The sequence below is a fragment of the Camarhynchus parvulus genome, chromosome 7, assembly GCF_901933205.1.
Source record: "Camarhynchus parvulus chromosome 7, STF_HiC, whole genome shotgun sequence".
Lineage (NCBI taxonomy): Eukaryota > Metazoa > Chordata > Aves > Passeriformes > Thraupidae > Camarhynchus > Camarhynchus parvulus.
Window position 1 is genome coordinate 13,923,326 of NC_044577.1, and position 25,870 is coordinate 13,949,195.

General features: G+C 36.6%; 1 protein-coding gene across 5 annotated transcripts in view; it reads left to right on the plus strand.

Moving 5' to 3' along the window:
* PDE1A (phosphodiesterase 1A) overlaps positions 1-25,870 on the plus strand; it is a 198,337-nt gene that overhangs the window by 68,824 nt on the left and 103,643 nt on the right. Inside the window, exon 1 of one of the 5 annotated variants that reach the window (XM_030952807.1) lies at positions 21,863-22,443. The exons of the other annotated variants lie outside the window; for them this stretch is intronic. Within the exon in view, the coding sequence (XP_030808667.1) occupies positions 22,391-22,443 (53 nt within the window). The 5' untranslated portion in view covers positions 21,863-22,390. Of the gene's footprint in view, positions 1-21,862; positions 22,444-25,870 lie in introns of those variants that run through there. 5 annotated transcript variants of the gene reach the window in all.

Below are 25,870 nucleotides of genomic sequence, written 5' to 3' on the forward strand. Positions count from 1 at the left end.
TATTTTTTACTACAGATTTTTCTGAAATGAACAGCGTGAAAATGGTTTGGGGTTTTTGAATGAATAATAGAAAAGATATGTAGTAGTTTTTGAGGAATTAAGATAATAATGTTCAAGTTGTGCCTGTAGACCATAGAACTTCAGCCTGTGATTTCTCAATCCAGTCAATAATCAAATAAAATTAGCCTGGTTCTGGTCTCACTTAAACCAGCATAATTGGACTCTATTGAATTACAACACAATAAATGAGACCTCAAAACAGATTTACTTTATTGTGACAAAAGAGCACAGCATTTCATGGATGCAGTGGAATTTGGCCAAGGTAATTCCTGTTTATGAACACTGGGCTATGTCAAGCATGTTATAGTTTTCAGTGCTAATTCTTATTGGATATGACTCCTATTTTCTTAATTGGGAAGTGAACAAATCACCTGATAGAAGGATTCCCTGAATTACCTTTTTTTTTCCCCTTCTCCCAAGGGAAAGAAACATGTTTACCTCCCTTTGTCTATCACTTGGCTGCAGCTATAGTAGTAACACAGAAACAGATTGCACTGAATTTGCTATTTATTGCTCTGATTTTGGATTTTTGCCACTCTCACTAATGAGCTATGTTTTTGCAGATAGACAAATTAAGGATGGGCTCCTCAGCTCACATGCTTTCAATTGTATCCCAGTTTGTAATTAAATTTATTTTTAACAATAAAATCAGCAGACTGTAATTTGTATTACGATTATCACAAATAGATCTCACCACATTTAATGGAACTGTGAAGCTTTGACAGTGCAGATGAGGGGAGTTAGACCTTGAAAGAAAAAACCAGTTGCACAGCATCATCTAAAATTTTATTTTGGCAGTTTTTCTGTAGTGATTTGGGGGATGGGAACAGCAGAAAACGGAGGGGCCAATTTTATCTAATAACATCCTCACTCAAACCAAATGATTACATTATGTTCCTTTCTATTAGCATGGCAGGCACAAGATTGGACAGTATTTGGTATAGAAGTATCCACCACATTAAGTGATGAAGTCTTAAATGTTGTACTTGTATTTTTATGGGTAGCTGAAGGATTTTCTGTATACACTCATCACTTCTAAAAGTGTTTAATGAAAGTGAGAAGTTTTGTTTTTTCTTTGTTGAGTTGCCTCAGAAGAAAATGTCAGAAGCACAAAAGCCTTTGTTGCTTCATTCATGATTAAATACAGCCTTCCCTATTGAAAGAACTCTTTTCTTTTGCATTATTATCCTGTTACAAAATGTCTATTCCCATCACAAATATTTCAGTTTCCCCATTCTTCCCTTCATAATTAACACTGAAAGCCTAACATTGTAAGGCTAGAAGCTGCCATTTCTTCATGTGCAAAGATTTAAGCTCAGCAGCTGCATATGTAAAAGAGGTGTTTTACTCAGTAAACTATTCCATTACCAAAAGTAGACTACTAATAAGCAAATGTAGGCTACTATTTTTAATTTAAATTGTATTGTCCATAAGGCATCAAGACCTACACGAGTAATTACGGCTACCCAGATTGCCTTATCTTTGTAAATGGATTATGAAACTGAAAATGAGGAAAGGTGTTATCTGGGAAACAATATATTTCCAATTACAGTGAAGTGACTATACAATTGTAACACTTCTATTCAGGCCTTTGTACTTCAATGGAAGGTGGTTTTTATTCTGTTCACATTAACACTTTCTTAAAAGATTGAGGAATCTTAAAAAGGTCACATTTGTACTGTGGGAAAAATTAACACCAGAAATTATCCCACTCATCTGTGGCAGCTTCAGTTCATAGCTTTGAATTCAGTGACATGTGCTTGCTTCAATAGTCAAGCTATTTGCTTCTCACTTACTTCCACAATCTTTTTTTGGCAAGAAGAGTTACCTTTAATCCAGATTGTTTGTAGGAATCCGTGTAATTTCAAGGATCTGCCTTATTAGCATAGTTAAATGGATAATGGATGTGGCATGGAATAGGAATGAATTATCAGAGCTGGGGTGTTAGTATTAATTCACAGTCATAACTGGTGTACTGAGAAATGAAATCCCTAAATTGTATCCAAAAGATTTTCCCTCAGTGAAGCTGAAAAACACAAGAAAATGTTATGCCAGTACTGGTCACGGCAAAGCCAGTGCTGAAGCACTGTTAACAAAACCACGAGATTGCTTCCCTCCCCCAGCACAACTAGAACAATAGAAAACACAGAATCAAAGATGCAGTGCTTTATATTTGCTTGGCACCATGCTAACTTAATCAAGAATGAACTTGCTCAAGGATTTTTTCCATAGGAATAGGACAACAAGCCGTTCTGGTACCACTCCCAGAGTGTGACTCACAAAGAGAAAGCAGCAGAGAAAGACAGTGGGTTTTTTTCCTTTCATGAAACCACTCACTTCCCTGCAAGGTTATGCACTTGTTTTGTTTTTAAATGTGTTACTTTGATTCTTTTCCTACTGATGTTTGAAAAATTAGTGTTAAACATAGATTATGTCAGTGTTGATGGAGCAGGTTGTCATCCCCCTCCATTTTTTCTGAAAGATGGATGCTACATTCTGTGTTTAGTCACTTCAATGCAACGTGAAATCCTGACAAAAATGCAAGTTCTTGTGGCTCCTTACCAAATTAGTTTGTTCTAGCAAAACAGACCAAATGATACCAATAAATTTTCTCTCATCATTCATTCATTAGCACTAAGAAGAATTGTGATACTTTTGGAGTGGATGGCTCTTTGCTCCAGCCTCCAAACAAAAGTCTGGATAGTGGTCAGGCTTGGAAAGTAAGTCTATAGGATCCACAAAAATAGTATTTTAGTCTGATATTTCCTGATCTGCTTACAAAGACAGTCTTTGCAGTAGGGAGTTTTTGTAGTGGTTATATGTGGGTGCACCACAACCTTCCACCCTCTGCATACTCACGTAGACTTCCATCTCATTACTGTCTAGCTATTAATTGTATGTGTCTGTGAACAATGATGGCTTCAAGCACTCAGCTGTCAATATGACTTTCCCAGATGAACATCTGAGTAGGCATAAATGTCATGATAAGCATGCTGCCTTCATGGATCACACAAAGTTATTACCTCCTTTTTGCTGATTCTTATGTAACTATACTTTGGGCTGATAAAGTAGAATAAATAGGTTTTATTTTTCATAGTGAGCTATGTTAAACATATATATATATATATACAAGATCTGTCAAAATTCCTCTTAGCGATATTTTTTCCTTTGAAACACTTGTCAAATCTGACTGATACTCTTTCCCATATTCTTACTTAGATGAACTTGAATGCTGTCAAGAATTTTGGTTATATGCACCAATATCAATTCAAGACATCAACACCAATTTGCCCTCAGAAACAATGGAAAAAGAAATTAATTGAATAATTCAGTTTACTTAAAAAATAATCTTTAAGAATAATCTTTAGAGGTAGCATCACTGCATGCCCCTGATAAAAATGTATCTGAGGGGCTGGATCATCCATGCTTTTGGAAAAAATTATATATATTTGTTTTGGTATTTTTTTCCTGTGGGTTTTCCAGATTGAAATAGTGCTGGAGCTATAATAAATAGCAGGAAAATAACATAAAATTATGGCATGAAATTGATACTTTAGACAAAACTGACGGTGCCCTTCAAAAGTAGAGCAATGCAATCTCCACAGTTTGGACAAGTCTTGTTAATGGAGAATAGCACAGAAAGGTATTTTGTAGCAAAAAAAAACCCCAAAACCCAAACCAAAACCAGCATCATCAGTAAGCTCCTGTAAAAGCACATGTTATTGTTAATTAGAGTACAGCATGCAAGAAGATTTGGAATTTCTAGAGCTTTGTCCTTTGGGCTGTTTAGGTTCCAGGCTGCTTGTGCAGCTGATGGGCTGCTCTGTTAGTGGTGCTTCTCCCTGTGAGTCCAAGTCTGACATATGTGATGAAATGCAGAATACTGATAATCAGAAAAGAAAACCAAACCCAGAGCTTAAATGCAAGATGTTTGAGGAATTTATATGTGAATATACAGGCTGCCAGTACTCATTTTATTTAGAATTTACTGCTACTCCAAGCAGACACTTTTAAAATAAATTCTTCATTACAGTTTTGTGGGGATTTTTTGTGTCAGGGTCAGGAGCATGACATTTCTAATTTCTTGTTAGACCAGTGCAAGAAAAAAATAAAGCAATGCTGCCTGCTACTTTTAAGCCTTTCAGAGAGTTTCTTTTCAGTGGTAGTTGCAGAACATGAATGTGAAAATGTTTAAACCAAATGTTCCCTAGGCATCTCTCAGTGTTCATGTGATCCTCAGTGCTTAAAAGCTTTCAGAAAAAGCATGGAAACAAAAATATTTCTTTTATCTTAATCCTTTGTAAAAAGTGGCACTGATTTTGTCTATTAATGCAATTGAATTAAATAGAAAATGCTCCTTTGCTGCCATTTGACTGTTCTAAATCAGAGTTTCTAAACATTCTTCTCTTGATCTACCTCAGTGAAGAGCATAGGTGTGTGCAGGGTATAAGGAACTATGCTTGGGAGTGGCTGATGGTTGTTGATGAAATCTCAGACAAAATAGAGAAACGAAGGTTGAGTTTCTAGGAAGTAATTAGGATGTTTAGGTGCCTAGACCTGAACTTTTGATGGACTTTAATGAGGCTTTTAATAAGACTTTTGATAGTCTTGCCTCAATATGTTATGCTAATAAATTCCACCATTAAAGATTTTGTTTGGATAATGGACATAACACAAATAATTTCACTGGAGTAGCCATTTGTCACAAGAAACAAATGCAATCTGCTGCTGTCATCTTACCCATTCCCCTCTTCTTAGGTCCTTTTACATGTGTCTGTGTTTCTGCAGATCTTTCATCATAACTCATAGCCTAAAACTCCTCAGAGTTCTTGTTCAGCAGTTTTTTCCTAGTGTTTTATTTCAAGTTTTCTCCCCATTCCAGTGTGGAAAGTTTAACAGTCTGGCAGTTTAAGCAGAGTCTCATTTTTCTGTGTGTCTGTTTTAACCCTTGGTCTGGAAAAAAAATGCTGCAACTTCTTGGGCGTGTGCCAAAATAAAAAAAGGAAAAGTGCCAAGTTCTTAGTTTTAAAATAAGACCAGCAAAAGTGTATGAAATGATTCATCACTTCCTGGCAAGTGTAATTATCACTGCAGTTACCAATCTCTATCTACTTGCATCCTTGAAAGATGTGCTAAATATTACTGTAAGTTCCAAAAGTTATTGTTTCAACTGAATCAACTTAAAAAAAAATCAAGAGCATCACAGGTGTGTGCTTTAAACAGGAAATTATGCTGATCTCTGGGACTCTCAGAGCTGTCTTCCTTTAGATTGGGCTACAAGAAACGTGTCACATTTCACATCGATGTAAAGGTGGAACATGCTGAGTTTACAGTAATAGCTGTACAAGGGAAAGTATTTCAACTGGTTTAGCTATTGTTTGTCATTGTTGACAAGGAAGCTGACTGCTCAAATTTGAAAACAGTTCCACCTCTTACCTGGGCATTTATTCTTTGCCTAGACTTGGACATTGGAGATACAATAATTATGTTTAGTATTCAGCTCATGTACTTTTTTTACACAGTTTAAGAAAATCACTTGTAGCTTCACTCCTATAGGTGCTCCCTGGCCATTACCTATAACCAAAGAATCCTATTTTGACAAGGTATAGTTGTAATTTCTCTGTGTTTTGAACCTCATAAAAATGACTCAAAGCATAATTGATTCTGCCTATAAGTAAATTGGGATGTGGGATGCATTCTCACCAGTCACTGCCTAAAGTCTAAAACAAAAATCAGACTTGGTAACATACCAGTGTACTCATTTCTCACATAACATATGTTGTGAGATCTTTGGGGTAGCAATGAGCTTTTTTGTTCTGTTTGTATAGCAACTACACAGATGGTCTTTATCTACCACTGGCAAATTTGGGTAGTATCACAGCAAACAAATGTTTAAAATACATTGTTTAAAAGTTTTACAGTACAGGAAATTTTTTTTCCAAGTTGTTATGAATGATTTCTGTGTCAGTGAAAAGTTTTTGCCTAACAAATTAATGCTGTTATTTAGTATTTCAGCACTTATTTTTTGCATGTCACCTAACCTCTGCTCATAACCAGGGGATTGGTGCAAAGAGCTACCTTCATTCTCCAGATCCTGTGGCATTCTACTCTAGCTGAGGGTCTCGCCTGTGGCCTTGTGTTGTTGTACGTTAGAATCAAAGCCTTCCCAAATGTATCTCATCTTGGAATGCTGCTAAAAATGGAGGAATCCAGTGGTGTGTAACAAAAGAAATATTAAGAGCAGCAGAAAGGGAGGAGGAAATTACTTCAGTACAATAGCAAGGAAGGGAAAAGACCTAAAAATCCCAGAAAGTGATAGCTGTGGAATGGCCACAACTCACACTATCTAAATTCCTCCCATCACTTTGCCCAGCTGTTGATTAGTTATGCTGGGACAAAACAGAATTTCAAAGTAGGTTTCAGCTTTAGAATGACTGAATTTATTGTCTGCCCAGGAGGACTGTGTCAAAGTATACATACTTTTCAGTACTTTTACATCAGGAGAATAAATGGATATTTTGTGTGTTGTGATGTTCTATTTAGAATCTTGGATTTACCTTTTGAAATTTCATGGTATCAGAAGGTGCTGGAGATGGAAGTAGATTTCATTTCTAGATTTACATTAGAGTAATTAGGTAGCTGGGAAGGGTGCCAAACACCTCCTATGTATCAACATATTCTTCAGAGTCCAGATTAGTTATCTTTGACTCCTTCAGGAAACCTGTATTAAGCTGACGTGGGAAATTCCAGTACTCTTTCTCCTTACTCTTCTCTCAGTCAAAGATGCCAGTGAAGAGTCCTTTAAGCTGAAACAGGATACCCTGCTTTAGTTCTGTGCTTGCAACTTAAGGGGAGTTACTCACAGATGCATTCTTGCATTATAATGTTGCTTAACTTGAAAGATTGCATTGTGCTGATGAGAAAGGGTAAGTAGGTTTGCTGAACTCCAGATTGGACTGAAGATGTTTTTTCCTTAAAACCAAGGTTATGTGTATGCAACAAATTACATGTATCCCTATGGTTTAGTCAGTCAGACTGGTCAAGTATAGTGGCCTTTTCCAAGGTTCTTTAGTATTTCTCACTGTGATTTGAAGGTTTATTTGCATTCCTGACTGACTGAGTAAGTGTCTGATATTGTCAATAGGGTTTGTCAGCAAGTTGGCAGAATGTAAGTTTTCCTTTCTTGGCACAGATAACATTAAGAAGTTTATCAGGGAATATTATGCAGACTCAAAATCTGTCAAAAATATGAATGACAGTGTGACAGAAACCACCTGCACAGCTCATGATATTCTTGGATCAAAGTACCAGCAGGAAATCACTGCAGTATTCCAAATAGTAAGTATGGTTTTGTAACAAGGCAGAAATCTTGAGAACAAGTAGATATTTACTTTTTGTCGCTTTCAAGCAGTTCCTTAAAACTTATACAAAAGGACATACTTCAATGTGTGGCAAGTGCTAGTAAGAAATGGTGAGTTACATAGCCACAAATTAACGAGCTCTGCCTGAAACCAGGACACCTGCTATATAACACGGACAAAAAAGATACTACTAGATATGACGGCATAGGAAAGGGGTTTTAGAAAAAGCTGTTGCTACCGAATCACTGAAATGAAAGTTTGCTTCATATAGGAAAAGAAACAAAGGTAGAAAGAATACCTAGTGTTTGCAAATACTTTTAGTCCATAAAGTAAAACAGATTTTGAAGGGAAGAAATTTAACCAGCTCTCACTGCTGAAATTGGACAGTCTGAGTTGAAAGTGACCTGTCCAAGATCATGTCCATGGACTCATGAAAAGCTCAGGGCTCTTGGATCCCAACACAGAGTCTTATCTGTCAGTCCATGTTGTTTACATTTGTATAAAAAGGAAAAATAACCAGGTTATTTTTGCCATTAATCTACTTTAAATGCCACTCACATCACTTAACAAAGGACATTCTGTGAAGTGATCAGCTTCCACCATCAATATGGCATAAGTGTGCAAGGCTTTATATAGTATTAGCATAACAAGCTCAATTTCTGTAAGTTAAAATTGAAGCTGCCTAGTATGCATTCAGATGTCAGTTCAATGTCACAACTTCAGATTAATGTAAGAAAAATTGTGAGGCTAATTTACTTACCAGTCATGATGTGTGTAAGTTACCAAGGTGGCTTCGTAGTTGGGAAATATCCAATCTATGTTTAAATTTTAGTTGTCAACATCACTTGGGATAGAGTCCAAGGAAGGATCATTCCTTAAAACAGTTGTCAACAGAAGGATATTTTCCTGCAAATTTGAAGGTATAATTTTGATACTAGTTGGTTGAAATTAGAGTACAAGGGTGATCTGTTTGCTGTGTGATGGCTTTGCCTTTCAGACATAGTTTTTCCACAGCTGTGGTCACTGTGAGTGAATACAGTGACTTGCTTCATCACCTCTTTTGTTCTCTGATTCCTTGAGATAAATACCCATATAACTGGTTTTACGGCTAAGAGCAACTTTCTAAGAATCATACACTGGCTGTAAATTATATTTGGCAAAGAATTATCAAAGGGTTTTTTTTTGTCAGAAAAGAAAGGTGTTTCCATGGCTCTGAAGACCACTGACATGGGTGCATTTTTGTTCTTGGGAATAGTATTAAGTTATAGAAAGACCTGTAAATACAGTGAGAGACAAATTAGAATTCAAAATTATCCTAAAACACGATAAAATTGTCATCCCTTTGCCATGTTTATGTGGCAGTAATCAGCTGTACAAATATATGATGGGGTTAAACCAGCTGCACTGCAATACCATGGAAAATGATCTGGGAGGCAGTCAAAAACTTGAACAATAGTGAAGTGTCCTGCTGTTATGAAAACAAGTAAAGCATCATGCTGGGAGATATAATCTCTGCTAGCACTTGTGAAAACTGACACAGTCATCTGACTTGTGCAGTTCATGCATCTCTTTCCAAACACTGATCATTGTCCTGGCTTCTATTATTTCTCTTGGTTGCAAAACACTATTTATGTATCCCATTTAGAGCTCTACATGTCCATCACAGTGCTGTTCTTGAAAGGTTTTGTACCCTTTTTAGTGTTTACAATGTCAACCTGAAATGCAAAGTGCTCTTTATTTGCAAATCAAACCTGTGAAGAGCAAATGCAGTATTTCAGCCATATAATCCTGAGATATTTGTCCCACATCATCATAGTATTTTGTTTGGTTGTGTTGTTTGTTTGTTTGTTTTTGGGTTTTTTGGTTGGTTTTTTTTTTGTTTTCAGGGAACTGGACTACATATTTGTGTTAATGAGTGATTGGATCTTCCCATTTTTATCCTTTTCAGGAATATGTGTTTGCAGTTTTGAATTTTCAGTCTTAGATGGAATGTGGTTTTCTTCAGCATCTGCAAATGCAGTTTCATAGTGTCATCATTTGATCTAACAGGAGCATGCTGAGATGTGAAGTGTATCAGAGCCAGTTATTCTAAGAACTAAACTTACTTTCTGTCTTATTTCCTCATGGCTGGCAGACATTGCTGGAAGAGACCAATGAAGAGACCAGATTATTTAAACCAGCCATTATTCCTGGTGTTTCCAGAAAGCTGCAGGTCTCTGAGTTTTCAGTGGCTCCCTCCTTACAGTCATGTTTCTAGCTTTTGATACCCTGAGTCAGTTGGAAGCTCACTACTTCAACATTATCCCAGATCATTATTCCTCCAAGGCTGTGTAACATGAGCTTCTGCATGGCACAGTCACTGAGTGTCCCTCCCTGAAGATATGGCTCCACAAACCAGAAAAATCCAAATCACAAAAACAATGATTTCCACAGGGGATACAAAGGATCAATATTAACAGAAATAGAAAGCAACATGGTTTTATATAGAGATGTTACTGGCATTTCCTTGGTCTTCCCTTTGTTTTCTTTTCTAAAAATGTTCACACAAAACAGCCTTAGCAGAATTGATCTGAGTAGCCCATGACATTTTCCTTAGGCTATATGTTTTTGAAAAATGTTTTTCTTAACCATGGTTTATGAGCTGGTCTGTATAACAACACTAAAAGAATAATTAAGGTTAGAGTGTCATGGAAGAATTCATATAACTAATCTGGATAAAGGGATAATTAAATTGAATTGATCCAAGTGAAAAAAAGTTTGTAGTTGAAATGGAAATTTTACTGACAAATGTCTTGTGCACACAGATGCTCAGCTGTATAGAATCGGAGTAAAAGCCAAACCCCTAGGTGCCTCACACGTTAAGAAAGGCCGCTAAATGGACACCTGTTAGCACCTGTCATACAGTCATTATTTATAACAAGCTCATTTCATTTTACATGCTACTTAAGTGCTCACCATTGTTAAATACTTTCTTTTTCATATGTATCTTTAGGGTAAAGTCTCTTCACTGAACCAAACCAGAATCATTCTAGATCATTGAATTTAAAGTCTTTAATGCACTATAGTGGCCTTGCAATAAGTATTGTGGGTTACTTCAAATAAAACTGAGGAACAAGAGCAGTTGTCTCAATCTGAACACAATTAACTGAACACAAGAAGTTCAAGCAATAAGCATCAAGAAATTGAAGAGCAGAATCAAGGAAAAGGGTGCAAGCTCAGTCTGCACTGTTTGCAGTAAGTCATATGGAGGGGAGCACTGGCCACTAAAGGGTTGCTTGGACCTATGCCTGGTTATCTCAGTGAAGGCTTCTTGCAGAAGATACTGTGCTGAGGGCCCTGCTCAGGGCTCTTCTCTAACATCTGGGTTTCTGAGCTGTGCTAGTGCTGCCATCAGGCTACATGGAGACTTTTAGCATCATTATGGCTGGTATTGCTGTTGCTTGAAAGGGTGTAATTCCTCACTTGGAAAATTGCAGCACGTTTTGATAATATATCTGGAAGAGTATCTGGCAGGTAATACCCAAATTTAGGGCTCTTGGGCATGAAAATTTTAAAATTCAGTGGAAAGTGTGTTTTCCCTTAACTTCAAGAGCTCCAAAACCTGTTTTTTTAAAGAAATAGAAATAGTTTCTTCCTAAGTCTATCTCAAAGTGCACATTTTATTTTCTACTGCAGTTGTCCCTATTAGTTAAGACCTATCATAACTTGATAGGTCTGTTTGTTGGGAGCATGATTTACCACATAAAACAAATTTAATGAATATTGCTCCATCTGCTCCTTGAGGATCACACTGACAGTGGGAGTTAGTCGTAGTGAATGCTACTGACATCAGTGGGACCGATGTTACAACTTCTCTCCAATGTGAATGAAAGATGGTCTGTTTTTCAAAAGTCCAAAATGAGGCTTCTGCAACTCATGATGGGAAATACTGAAGTAATTACATTTTGTTTAACTGTGTTGATTGTTCTTAATGAATTACAATTACACCCCCAAGCAGTGCTACAGGCTGGGAGTAGTGGCTGGAAAGCGGCTCAGCAGAAAAGGACCTGGGGGGGTGCTGGTTGGCAGCAGATGAACATGAGCCAGTGTGTGCCCAGGTGGTTGAGAAGGCCAGTGCCATCCTGACATGTATCGGGAATACTGTGGCCAGTAGGACCAGGGCAGTGATTGTCGCCCTGTACCCAGCACTGGTGGCACCACACCTCGAGTCCCAAGTTCAGTTTTGGGCCCCTTGCTACGAGGAAGTCTTTGAGGTGTGGGAGTGAGTCCAGAGAAGGGCAAGAGAGCTGGTGGAGGGTCTGGAAATGAAGTCTGGTGAAGAACGGCTGGGGGAGGTGTGGGGCTGTTTAGCCAGGGGAAAAGGAGGGTCAGGAGAGACTTTATCACTCTCTACAATTGCTTGAAAGGAGATAGGGTGGTAAGGTGGGTTTTGGTCTCTCCCCCAAGTAACAAGCCTAGTACTTGATCAGATGAAGTGGCCTCAGGTTGTGTCAGGGGTGGTTTAGATTGAATGTTAGGAAAAGTTTCTTCACTAAAAGGGTTATCCAGCTTTGGAATAGGCTGCCCAGGGCAATAGTAGAATCACCATCCCTGGAGGAATTAAAAGACTTGAAGATGCAGTGTTTATTGACATTGTTTCATGCTGGGCTTGGCAGTGTTAAGCTTACAGGTGGATTCAATGACCTTTAAGGTCTTTTCCCACCTAAACTGTTTGTTCCATGATTGTTCCATGAACTGATGGTGTTACCTGTGCTCAGCTGCAGCCATCACCACTGGTTGGGGCTGCTTACATCCCCAGTATGTCTTATATGGTTTTTTCTAAATGCGTAAGAATGCTTCTTTTACCAAGTAGTCTGCTCTGAACATTCAAAAACATACAGCAGTGGAAAAAATAAGAGTCTGATAATAGCAGAGCTGCTAAATGCTTGACATTCCCTATAGCATCCTACTGGGCTTCAGAGAAAACATCAGTTTGTGATACACATGGTAGTATCTGTTACACACTGTTTGACTGGATAAAATAATTCCAGTTCTACCTCGTCTTGTCAGGATAGAGGCAGATAACTTTAATCAATGTATGGATCTCCCTGCTTATTTATAAATTCTGCAACAATATAATTAAAAATCTGCTGTTTGGCAATTTATATAATTAATTTTAAATTAGTCTCATTATACTTTACTTCTTGACAATAATCTGCATAACAAAGGAGACTTACTGTGCTCATGGCAATGTTATTCAAAAGCTGTTGAGAATATCTGGTTCATATTAGCAGGAAAATATTAAATATTTGGGGAGGGCTGATTTTATTACGCAAAGTTAATTATGGTCAAAAATTTGATAGGTAGAAGAAAGTAAACAAATACTGGTGTGAAATGTACTTGCTAAAGAAGAAATTAATGTCAAAATGACCACTGTATTACACAGTGAAATGGCAACTTTTTATTTTTTCATGAGAATTTGTAAAGAGTAAATCATGGAAGTGCACAATATTTCAGTGTGCTGACAGAGGAACCTTGAATCTCCTGGGATGCGACAAAAGAATCTTGCGCATTTGCATTAATGATATTCATCTGAATTGTGGTTCGGTGGTTTAGTTCAAATTCCCGCTTGATGGTATAGGATTGTAGTCAGAAGGTACCCACATAACATAGCTCAGAACCAGAACAAATAGCACAGCTTAGCATGTTTTTTGATAGGTTTCAGAGGAAAAGCTAAGATGGGGTGTGAGAAAATCAGTTTATCTTTCCATTAGGTAATGAGAGGAAATGAATGATAAAATTCTAAAAAGAGTTACAAAATCGGTGCCTTCTGAAGTGACAAAAAATACACACAGTCTTCAGATAGCATAAAACATTATACAGCAGTCATTTTTAAATCTACATCTTATTAAAACTTATTTTTCAGTGGTTGCCAAGATGTGATTACACACTGGAAAACCTTTTTCTTACTGAATATTGTGGTTTAGCTTGCCATTCAAGAGTAACTCACAAGAAGTTTAATAGGTCTACAAAAGACACCATTGCACAGATTATATTAAAATTTCTGTTCTTTGTTGCTTTTAGTTCAATTTTGAGATTTAGTATTAAAAATTGCAACTCATTATTTGGTCTAGGTAGACACAGACAATACATAAGGAGTTTAACAATGCCCTGGTGAGTACCTTGTTTCTTTAGTAGATAATGACAACAGCTCATTCTCTGGGGCTGGGAGCATAGCCATTACGTGTACACCAAATTAATATGGGAAATAATTGCATTGGTAATGAAGTCAGCTACGTTGTACCCACATTCAAACATCTCAGAGAACTTAAGTAGCAAAATTAGTCTGCCTCAGCCTTGAGTTCAGACAGAGTATGGTATAGAATGAATGCATATTCAAGTTTTCGTTAGGCTTGTAGTTATAATAAAGTTTTGAGATTAATTTTTCTGAAATGGGATTTTTATTGTATGAATAAAAAAGAGATGTTTCCATGAAGAGGGGAAAGTGAAAAAAAATCTAGACAGACAGTAGGAAATCATGAGTCATTTCTTGTTTATAAACTGTAATGTTTGGTGTGTTTCACATTCTCTCAGGTTCTCTTTGTTTTATATTTCTGACTAACTTTTGACCCTTAATGAAAAGTGTGAGCATTGAACTACTTTTAGGCACCATTTTTATTTTTAAAATTTGTTGACTAAACAAGTGATATACTGACAAATTCACTCTAGATTATCTGACTGTCAAAATTTATCTCAAGGAGCCCTGAACATGAACACACTCAGGAACCCTTCCTGAGGATAATTACCAGTTCATTTGAAATAATTTCTGAGTTTTTCTCATGCCTAGACTACAATTAGCAGGACAGCCTTGTTTTACATAATTTGGTCATCCTAAGAATTAAATTTATGGGATGGAGAGAGAGAAAACTCTTTGATATATACAATTCTACATTTCTCCTTTGTTTGTTGCCTTTCTTCTCTGGAAATGCTCTTGCCAAATAACAGAGTGAGTTTTCTTCTTAGTCTCCAAAAAGTTTTGCTAGAAAAGATAAACTTCCTGCTAATCTTCTCTCATGAGTACACATATACTTGGCATGTTTGGAGGAATGTCATCACAGTGAATAGACTTGGGAAGAAGTGTGTGGGGTGCTGGGGGGATGGTAAGCTGGGATAAGGAGGAAATTAATATAGGTAATATAGTAAAAGGAGAATAAAAAGTTGTGTGTGTCTTTCTATCTTAGGAAGACAGTACTGTGCATTGCAAAGGCCATAATAGGATCTAGATAGGAAGAAAAAATTAGATCATTGCTGTATACTTTAAATTTTGTGAATATCTTTGTAATAGAAAGATAAGAATGATCAAGATATTATTGTCTTAGAATAATAGATTTCTGAGTCATGCATGAGATGTTTCTTGTCTATGGCCATTTTAGATATCTGAGGATAGAGCTGAACTCAGAATTTCGTTTATGACTATTTGTAAGACTTAAAAATTATGAATGTCAGATTTCAAGACATCTATGGGGGAACTGTTCTTTAAAAGCAGTTTTTCATTCTCTGAATGCAAAGAGAAACACTTTTATAAGATTATTTATCACCTGTAGCGTTTTTGCTGTGTCATCTTTTTTTGTACCTACCCAATGGCAATGTGAACAAAGAACAATTAGCTGATAGAAGAGATACTGCAACAAGTCCTAGATACTGCTAATCCCCTAGGAAAGTGCAAGGGTTTATACTTCCAGATAGTTTCTGTGTCAGTCAAACTGGGTGCCAGTAGTCTGATGATGAAAACCAGAAAATCTCAATAACTGTGCATAGACCAGGGTGTTTTAACCAATTTTAATGAAGTAGGTTTCAGAAAACTTTGAAATACATAATCTTGGAGACTATGATGAAAGACAGAGCAAAATATTTTCAAAACCTAAAATTAAAAAAAAAAAAAATAGGTTTTTAAACTCCGCCACCTACACAGATTTGAATGTGAAGAGGTAGCTAATGATAGATTCTTGCCTCTTTGTTCCAGACATTCAGATGAGAACTGTTGTATATAGAGAAAATTGATGCAGTCTATCATATACCTTCTAATTCCTTTTAGAATAGCCTCTTCCTGTTAAGTGCCCATATATTTTCCACAAGCAATCTCAATTCAGCAGAAATTCTTTTGGTCATGATTTTGACATTGTCCAATAGCCACGCTTAACGTATGGCACAGTTAGTGATGTTTTCCTTTCTGGACAATCTTGGATTTCTAAACTTTCTTTTTCAATCTTTAAGTATTGTAGCAAACAGTTATCCTGACATACATTTTAATCATTACCTTTAAAGTGTTTAGCAATTATCTTTTGTTTGATTTTATGCAGCCCATCTGTACTAAGTTCTGAGGATTTTATTACCCTTTTCCACCCTAAAGAGCAACAGTATGCTGTGTCAATGGTTGCTCAATTGTCAGTGTATAGTTGCCACTATATGTATACATTTAGAAAACACATGGCACATCAATTACAGTGTTTTCTGATATAGACTGAAATTCCATCAACTGTGGCCAATAATAATATTGCACTGGCTCAAAACCAAAAAATGCCATGTTTTGACTTGTGTATCTCAGTGCTAGTTTAGCATCATATATCCCAAAGGAATTTCTTTCTTCTCATTTCGCCTCCCTTGCTTTCCTTCTCATCCCTCTCTTTTCCTTAACTGGAGATGCAGAGTAGAAAGTCCTAATAGGTAGAATCCAATAAAATACAGCTGTGATACCAGTCACATTCTTCAGAAGAGTTTTATTAATCAGGAAAATTAACGTTCCCAAAAGGCATTGGTATTTGTATTTTTTTGTGTTATTTCTACTTATTTGCTTGAATTTTACTAGGACTTTTACGATGCAGTAAAATATAAAAGCACAAGTAAAGCACTGGGAAGCTTCTTAAGCCAAGTTCCTGTGCTCCAGTCTGAGCAGGAAAGTCTTAGCAGGGAAATTAATCTCCTGCATGACGGCATTGACGTAAGTCTCTGCTCAGTTTCTGTGTGCATGTAAACAGGGAAAATAAGAGAGAATAAGACTATTTTATTTAGGATTTCATTTACAATTCATTTTACTTAGGAAAGGTAAAAAGGGAAAGCAGAATTTAAAGGCCTACAGAATTCTTTTCACAGAGCTTTAGCACACATACTACAATAGATCCAGTGACATTTGCAAACTCTTCCATCTGCATTCTGAATGAGTCACAATTCTCTTTAGTTCTGTCTGGTTTCTCAAGCTTGGAGCAGTCATTAGGTGAAGTTTTAGAGTGGGTTTTGCTGACGTCAATGTGAGGAAACCAATCGAGACTGTCCTACACTGCTCAGAGTGCAGTAAGATTTATGCAAACCTGGTATAACAGCTGGGTGAAAAACCACTCAGCCTGATCCTTAACAGGATGAGTTGTGCCAAGGAGTATGAAGAATGGGGTAACTAAAATTCAGCCCTTAAACCATTGCACAAACACAGTTCTAGTAGATAGTATTATTTATCAAGCATGACATGCTTGTGATAAAATTACCTTTTGCAAGCCAGGTAGTCACAGCATCTCCTTTAGCAATTAACCTGTTCCTGGGGACATCAGACACCTGGACAATTTTATTAGCTTGCTATAGACAGATTTGGAGTCCCTCCATGGACATTGGAAGCTGGAAAAAGGCATGCTGAGAGGCTTATCCCTCTCATTATAAGGGAAGGGAAGGTTCTGGAAGCTATTCTGTCTTGTAAAGAGCCTTGGAAGACCTTGCTGAACTGACACTGATGGCATAGGTAGATTTCACATAATTCCCTCTGGTTTCTCATGCACCAAGTTTGAATCTTTATTCTGTACACAGCCTTTATTGAGTAAATTTATTCCAACAAGCTTAGAAATACTTGAATAAAAATGTCATTAGCGATTGGTTGAACAAAATATGTTATCTTTTTGCTATATAAAGTTTTTTCTTCATGCATTACTTAGTCATTTGATTACAAGTTTCCTAACCAGTAAACTGGTGCAAGGTATTGTACTGAAAAGTAAGATAGCACTCTTTTCACAAGTTCTGCTTTAGATTTTTATGTTTCAAGCCTGTAAGAAGAGAAGAAACATGTAGAAATATGCTCTCTTTTTCTTGAACAACTTCATTAGTGCAGAAAATGGATGTACAAAACTTAGCTCTTCATTTGTTCTCTTGTTGCTTGTGAACAATATAGGAAAATATCTGACCCCATACATAGAGGAGCAAAACAGAAATGGTGTTTAATGGAATAAAGCTTTAAGTGTCACTCTTTGTTGCCAGAATTAAGGACCAACGTTTAAAATTTGGATTAAGGGGCAAACAAGTGAAAGATTGAAAAACCCAAGTGCTACAGCTAACTGATAAATGGTTTAATGCACACTAAAATCCAAAACTAATTAGCAGGTTCAGTTAGAAGCTGATAATAGCAGTTGGTTACCAAAGAATTTTAGAACAATGAGAATGGATCATGTATTTAGAGATTATTTGGTCTATATTCTCATCCAAGTCAAGGCTAATAATTTCTGACACATGCTTATATAGCCATTTAAAAATCCATGCTTAGAAAGCTACTCATGTTTCCAAGAACAGATTCCCTTAACAATTAATGTCCTTATTACTTTCCTTTAAAAAGTATTTTTTCACCACTGAATCTTTATTACCGCAACTTACAAGCCCATGAGCTATTTTGTTATTTCTTGACCACAGAGGTAGGGTGAAACAGTCTGTTTTCATAAATTATACAGCTATATTTATGTTCTGGAATATTTTTAATTAGGTTTTCTTTTCTTTTTCCTTAGGCTACATTGTGTGACCTTCTGTCTTTACTCGTGAGATGTTTTCTAAATTTCTCTTTTGTCAAGGTTTAGTCCCGTGTCTGCTGAGCTGTGTTGTCTCAAAGCAAGAAACAATGCTTCAGGTGAGCCTTGGGAACACAGAGAGTGGCAGGTTGCTCTTCTGGACAATACTCCTTTTTATATCTCCCAGATCATGCTTGTTTTTGCCTGAGACTGTGATTGTTTGGTGTATTATTCACTGCTGCTTCCCATGGATTTTCCAAAGAAATGCTGCTGAGCCAATGGCCCCTTGTCCTGCAGATTATTCCCATGTGTATGTAGAGCTTGGTATTTTTTATGTCCTCTTTTTTTTCTGAACATTTCTGCAGTTTGCCAAGGACATTCAGAAAATATTACTGGCTTAATATCATTTTGGAAAAACTCCTTTCTCCATCCAAACCATTGAAGAAAATATTGAATAGTTCTGGCCTTGAGACAACAAGCTGCTTAGATTAATTATCTTTCTACTTTGACAGAATTACTACTCTTACAGAACAGTTTGCCAGTTATTTTTCTCACTGATATTCCAGCATTTTTATAAAGTTAATTTCTTTTTCACATATGTGGTTGATCATGCCTTCATAATTTCTTTGTCTCCCCTTTCTGTTGATTCTCCCACCAATGCGTCTTTCTACAGAAGTTGAAGAGGTCTTAACCCCAACCAGCAATGTTTACACATATCTTCATGGCCAGAAGGTATTTTAGCTAGAAAGTAGAAAGCATCAAGTGCCTGACACATACAGATTACTGGTTCTTAATTTTATCAAATTAATTGCCCGCAGCTTTGAAATCAAAGTAGGAGAAATAATTGCATTTCCAGACTTCTGGCAAAGAGCTACAGATCAATAAGAAATATGTGGCGTTAGAACAAGCAGACTAGAAGGTTTTGAGTTCTACCTCATATGCAGTCTTTTGCCCTGAGACATAGTATTAAATATCAAATCACTTAAATATTGCTATAGATATTGATGTTTGGAAAGCTCAGGTTCTGTGAGTGGTAAAGTATTACAAGGTTTTGGTCCAAAAAGTCTTTGTTCACATTAACATATGCATGGGATGTGAAATACAATAATTTGCATCACGTAGAGCAGTGGCCATTGGTTGTGGTGGGCAAACAATAACAACAAAAATTGGAAAATAAATTGAGAAAAAGTAATTTAGATATTTTCTACCTAATGTTTAATTTCGATGTTATCCAGTGTTGGAAAATTAAATAAGATATCTCTAGAGCATCATTTAAAATAGATTTTTACCATTCTAATTAATCCTAAAAAGATTAGCTGGAAGTAAGAAATATGATGAAGCTTGTCTAAAGAGGAATTTTAAAAATTAGAGTAATGCTTTCAAGGAAAAGCTCATTATAATTACACTTCCTCATTCTGATTAAAGTGCACCTCTTCAGTGCTTTCTGTGTATCAGGTCCAGCATAGCCTATTTTGGAGTACTTATAGCCTACAGATTGGAGTAGTGTTACTTCAATATGCTCCAATTCTGCTATCTGCAGAGTGATTTATACATGTTATTTTTCCAGGGGGACTCAGGCTTCAGGCCTGAGTCTAGCTAATTTACCACATGTTTCTGAAATGCCCTCTGTCAAAGGGCTTGTGTGAATACTTATTTAACACATAGAAATGATTTCTGAATATTATAAACAAGGCAGTGGGTAGTTGCTGTGTTGAATGAAAAAAATAGTCAAAAAAGTCTCTTTGCAAGATGAAAACCAATGCCATTAAAGCAAAGTCATGTTAGCATTTCCTATTGATAGTACTTTTTTTTTCAAATCATTCTTGAATGAAAGTCCCATGAATAACAATGTACATAGAAGCTGCCCAGAAAAATTTACTTTTAAGATGTTTGCTACTTTCAGAACCAATAAAACTGTTAGATAAAAGGTTTCAGAGTTCAGTGAAAACATATTTGGTACAGCTTTCATTGAGAATTTGGAGAATTTTTTTTCTTTCTTGTAACTTTCTAATTTTTTACCCTGAGCTACAGAAAATCCCTCTAAGTAACGGAAGTATAGCTATATATGCACATCATGTGGAACAGAAAGAAAAGGGAGATTTCTTTGTGATTTTTAGCTTGGTGTACTATCACTGAGTGAGCACACTTCAAAAAGTAGTAAATTATTTTGAAATTCTGAAACCTAGAGCAAGAAAACTGTATGAAGGAAATAGTAAGTCTTGGCAGACAAGAATGAACGAGATGAGGACTAGATGAAGGTCTTTTAAATTATGACAACACTCTGAACACTGCATGTTGTTGAATAAAGATCTTCAGATCCTTCAAGATCTTGCAGTCTGACACAGGTATTTTTTCCCTGGTGAAGATGTATTTCTCTCTACTTCTCAGAGGAATAGAAATAGTGGGGGAGATGAAACTGAACTGCACAAAATAACTGCTGATGACAGTCTGATAATTTTTTGTTTAGATAGTTGCTTCATGGCTGTGTCAAGAAAATAGTTTTATGTGGTATGGGAATCACTTACTGGGTCCTTTCAGGCTAACTAAACTTGACACCATCACTCTTGTAAAAGCAGTATATTTTACCTCTAGGAAGAGAGTTTACTTTTTTCAATAAAACCCACCTGACTCCTAGGTTTTCCTTCGTGAAAATACATGTTAATAGAATATGTGTTCTCTCTGCTATATGGAGTTATTTCATGAAATATTGTTAATTGAATAATAGTTTCTGTATAAAGTAATGGGATCTTTCATGGTCATGTACAACCTAAGACACATCTTACTTCCTTGTCTTGCCTCAAACTTTGATATTGCCAGTGTTATGTGCTTATCTGTATAAATTTGCCCCCCTTCTCCTCTCCACCCAAGCACTAATGCAATTGCAGAAGAATCCCAACCATCCTGATCCTGCTTGCCCCGTGTCAGGAGCTCCACCTCACACACACCGAGGGCTTTGCAGGAATGGAGTGCAGGGGAGCTGCAGCGCGGGGTGCAGGGCAGAGCCTGTGGCAGGGCCGTCCCTCCCTGGCAGGAAGGGGGCACACGGTTCTGGGTGTGCAGCTGCGCGTGTGCTGCTGCCTTGCTGCTGGTTTGCCGCTCCTCTGGCTGGGTTCCATGTTTCCCATCAAGACCTGTGCCAGCACAGGTTTGTTATGAGCCCTCTGACGTGTGTGGGTGATTGTGTCTCACCTGAAACCCTCATGACTTTAGTTCACTGAGAACCACGGTCGGCCACTTCTGCTTTATGGCTTTGTTTACAGCCTGTGCTCGCTGCGGTTGAATTCTTCCTGATTTATGTCAGCGTGATGTCAGAGCAAGATTTTCAGCTTGGATCTATGTTGAAATCTTATCTTGCAAACGGTAACAGTTTGCTACTGACACTATCTGAACTTGGTCATTTTGTTTTCCTCACTGATGTAGCTTTGCTTTGGTTCATGTAGCTGTGGTCCTACCAGCTGCAAACACCATATTCTGCTTCAGCCAATTCTAGGTCATTAGGTTATGTATGCTAAAAATTAGGAGCAGCGCTTTAATTTGCATAGTTATATCCACACATCATCCAGAGTGAATAAAAGCCAGATTGTAAAATAATTACAATCTCTTGAAGTAGAGCCAGCCTTACAGACCAGATCCATCCGTCTTCATTAATCTGTATACAGTTTTTTTTACCAGAGCAAATTTTCTGAAGGTACTCGCATGGGAATGCTGAAACAGCTGCACAACTTTTATTTTGAAGAAAAAAAAGTTGAGCCTCGGAACAGTGTGTTTGAGAGAGAGAGAGAGAGAGAGAGTGACTCTGCATTTAAGACTTTGTCCAGTATGTGTAAGTGCTCTTATGGCTGGGATAATCTAACAGATTTTTACCTGGGTAGCACTTGGCAGAGCTCCCCTCTTTTCTTGCACAGTTGAAAGGAATCCAGTGCAGTTCTGTGCTTCGATCAGCTTGACTCCAGTTGTGCTCAGCCTGCCCGGTTTGGTAGCGCACGGCTGTGCCTGGCTTCTGTGGCCTCTATGGCCCTTTTCTGCTCCACTGTCAGAAAGAGGGAGGGAGGCTTCCCCCAGCACCAAAATACCATTCTGTGTGCTCTCTGCAGCACAGTAGCTAAGAACAAATTTCCCGATTACTCCCTGGGTTTTTTTGGAGTTATTTGCTGGAAGAAGTCTTTTCCCCTACTTTAAATGGATGATTGTGTTACAATCAAGAAAAAGCATCTCCAAAGACCAATCTTTAGGTAAGTGATGCTATTATTACTTTGAACTGAAAATATTATGAACTTTACTCTCTAGTCCTATTTGTTAACTTAAAGTTCATATGCAAGCGCACAAAAAGTTGTTGAAGATAAAGGATTTAATATTGCATAGCCTAGTAACATATTAGGTGATTTTGGTTCTCAGAATTAATTTTTTTCCACTTATACTGAGACTTTATAAAAGTTATTTTTCTTCTCCTCTCTGTCCTCTGCATTCTCTAAAGTTGTGTGGGATTGTCTTTATTATGAAAGAGAGGCAGAGTAGCTTTTGAAAACTTTTTTGTGTGTTCTGTTTTCCTACAGCTCCAAAGCCCCTCAGTGTATTCTGGAATTATAAAACTTTAAAAGTGGAACATGGTTCTTGGCTGGTTTTGCTGGTTTTGTCTGGATGGCAGAGTTTTAATACTTGAAATTATACACCTTTCAGAGTAAAGTAGCCTGCTTGCTGGGATGTGCAGACAAGTGCTTAAAGTCTAAATGATCTGCAAGACACTTCTGATAGTAAGGGTTCAAGTCTAAAGAGTAAGAAGTTGGAATTTTACTGAGGTGATTCTTCAAAGCATCTTCTATATATTAATTTGATCTCTGAAACATCTTTCTGATTATTTTATATTTTAAAGTAAATTGTAGAGTTCCTTTACAGATCAGGATTAGATCTAGTTTATTCACGCTTTCTATGACAGGGGACCCCTTTCTTTCTTTCTTGTATCAAGTCCTAGCTTTAGGCCAAATGACCTTGAGTGGGAAATAATATTTCTCAAACTGCTAGGAATAAGGCTGGAAGATTAAACAAATCTTCAATAGTTCACACTTCTGTTTATGGCTGGTGACAACTTTAACAAAAACCCAAATCTTACTGGGTGACATCAGTAGGATATTGTAACCACAGTGTTGATATGACAAATAAATATAAGGTTATACATTGTCCCAGAGTAAATGCAGGATTTGTATTTATTGGATCACCACTGCTGATGTCATATATGATGGGAGTGCAGTAACAGTTGGTATTGCAGCTCCAGAGTACGTTCAGACAGGTAGTCGTACCAGGATTATGTCTTACTAACCTTAAATGTGGAGAAATCTTTCAGTACTATTACAGGGCAGAAGGAGAATCTGGACACTAAAAGGTTACTATGGAATTGAAATGACATAACTATTAACCTTAAATTTGAATTGTCGGTGTGTATCTGCTATGCAATTTATATCATAAAAAATTAAGCATTTTGCACTTCAATAAAGAGGAGCTAAAAAGTTCTTTCACAGAAAGCTTTTGACTGACAATCAAGAGATGTTTGATATTTTCCAAGTGATGTATTTTTATTTAAATTAATAGTTTAATGGAATGTAATTGTTTGAATATCAGTAACTATTTCCAAGGATCTGTGATAATTATCTTATAAGCTGTAAAAAAAAAAAAGCTAAATGCACATTCTTCACAGTCTTTTTGGACCATTAGAATTGCGGGTGAATAAGTGCATATTTCCTAATGTTTGGTAACGTGCTATAGGAATCTGCTGTAGCTGGTGTAGTACTGGGTAGTCTGCAACAGCTTTCTTAATGGATGTTTCCCTAAATTGTCTTGTGGGAGTGAACTTAAGTCAATGAAATACAAGAAGTTTCAACATTTCTTACCAAAATCCATTCCATCAAATCAGTTCTAAATACAGAACAGCAACTAAATACTGTTGGCATGCTTAATCCAGAGTGAGAAAACCCCTAATAAGGAAAGCCCCCAAAGAGTCCGTGGCTCTGCAGTGACTCTTCTGGCAAAAGATCCCTGTAATACTACAGTAAATGCTTAAGAAATGTTTCCAAGGTCGAGACCAGCATAATATTTTAGGTGGCTTGAACAGAAAAACAATCTCCGTATGTCATAAAGATTGTATCATATACAGTAAATACAGATGCTATCCTGTATTAAAGAGCTGGTTTTTTAATGCATGTTCTTTTTCCTTATGACTTTGGAAAATATTTCTCTAGTGAAAAAGTGTTCTCATACAAGACTTGTGAAGATTTAATCTCAGTCCTTTGAATACTGTGATTTTTTTTGTCCATATAAGCAAAATGGTTTTACTGGGCACAAATCTTACATTAAGGTAACTGAATCAGCAGTCTATCCAATTTTTTCCTTGAAAAGAAGAGAAAAAATATCCAAAATTTGATATATATTTATATTTACCAATGTTTTGATGACAACCAACAATAATTATAGTTACTCTTTAAAAATACATCTTTCTTGGGAATGAAGTTAGAACTCAGTAAGTACCTATAAGTATCTTCCTACTTAGCAAAGTTGCATTTACAGTGGATCTGTACTTTTACTTGTTGCTTTTCCAGTAATGCAGAAATTAAATATTTATTCAAAATTATCCTTTCAATATTGCCAATACTCCACATAAGAGTGGGATGGGTGTTATGTGTCAAGATGCGAAACTCAATGACAAGAAGATATTTCTGACTTATTTACAAATTTTTTGCAAGTTCTGAATTCATGAAGTAATAAAAATAAAAAAATAGTGGGAACTAATGTAATGTTTGGCACTTGCTACCCAGCAGTGCTTGGAAATAACTAAATTAATTCAGAAATATAACTGTGTAAAAAAAGCGCCAAGTTTATGGATCACATTGAACTGATTACTAAAGTACTAAAGCACATCAATTAGGATAAAAATTTTTAATTGCATCAGAAAAGATTGCCAAATACTTACAGATTCCTGCATTCATTAATATCAAAGGAAGAATTTGCTACATGCAAAGATATATTTCAACATATTTTTTAGCTTGGATATTCACTGGCTATTTTAATGCTAACATAAATTTCTGAGGACATTCCATGTTTTTATTAAGAACAGCATCTTGAACATATTTGCTGTGACTGGATACAGTGAAATTAATTCAAACAATAAACAAATCAACTTTCTCAAAGCAATGGGAGCCTCATGGCTCCTACATTTAAAATTAAACTGAATAAAGCCATATAAAATATACTTCATGAACAAATTCGTCTCTTTCAGCTGCATAGATTAGATGACATAATAAGTGTTCTAGTGCTCAAATTTCTATGAATTCTGTTAAAATATGAATCTACATGGCCATTAATCAAAACTTATACTGAAGCTAACATTTTTCTGCGCTCTGTTTCAGTCTTTAGGGAGTGGGTTGGGTTGTATGACTTTGGCCTTTCTGGTCCTGTCTGTAAACGGAAACAAAAGGATCAGAGTGTCACAAGATAAGTTGTTCTTTGGGTGTCTTTGCCTTGGTAGGGTCCACAAAAGCCTGGAAATAGTTCAAGAAACCCATGGGCTTTGAGATTTCCAGATCAAAGACAACTGGATAATAACAAAGAATTTGTCCTTGCTGTGTAATGTCTTTGATTTAAGGCTCGTAGTGTGTTTAAGAAATATTAATG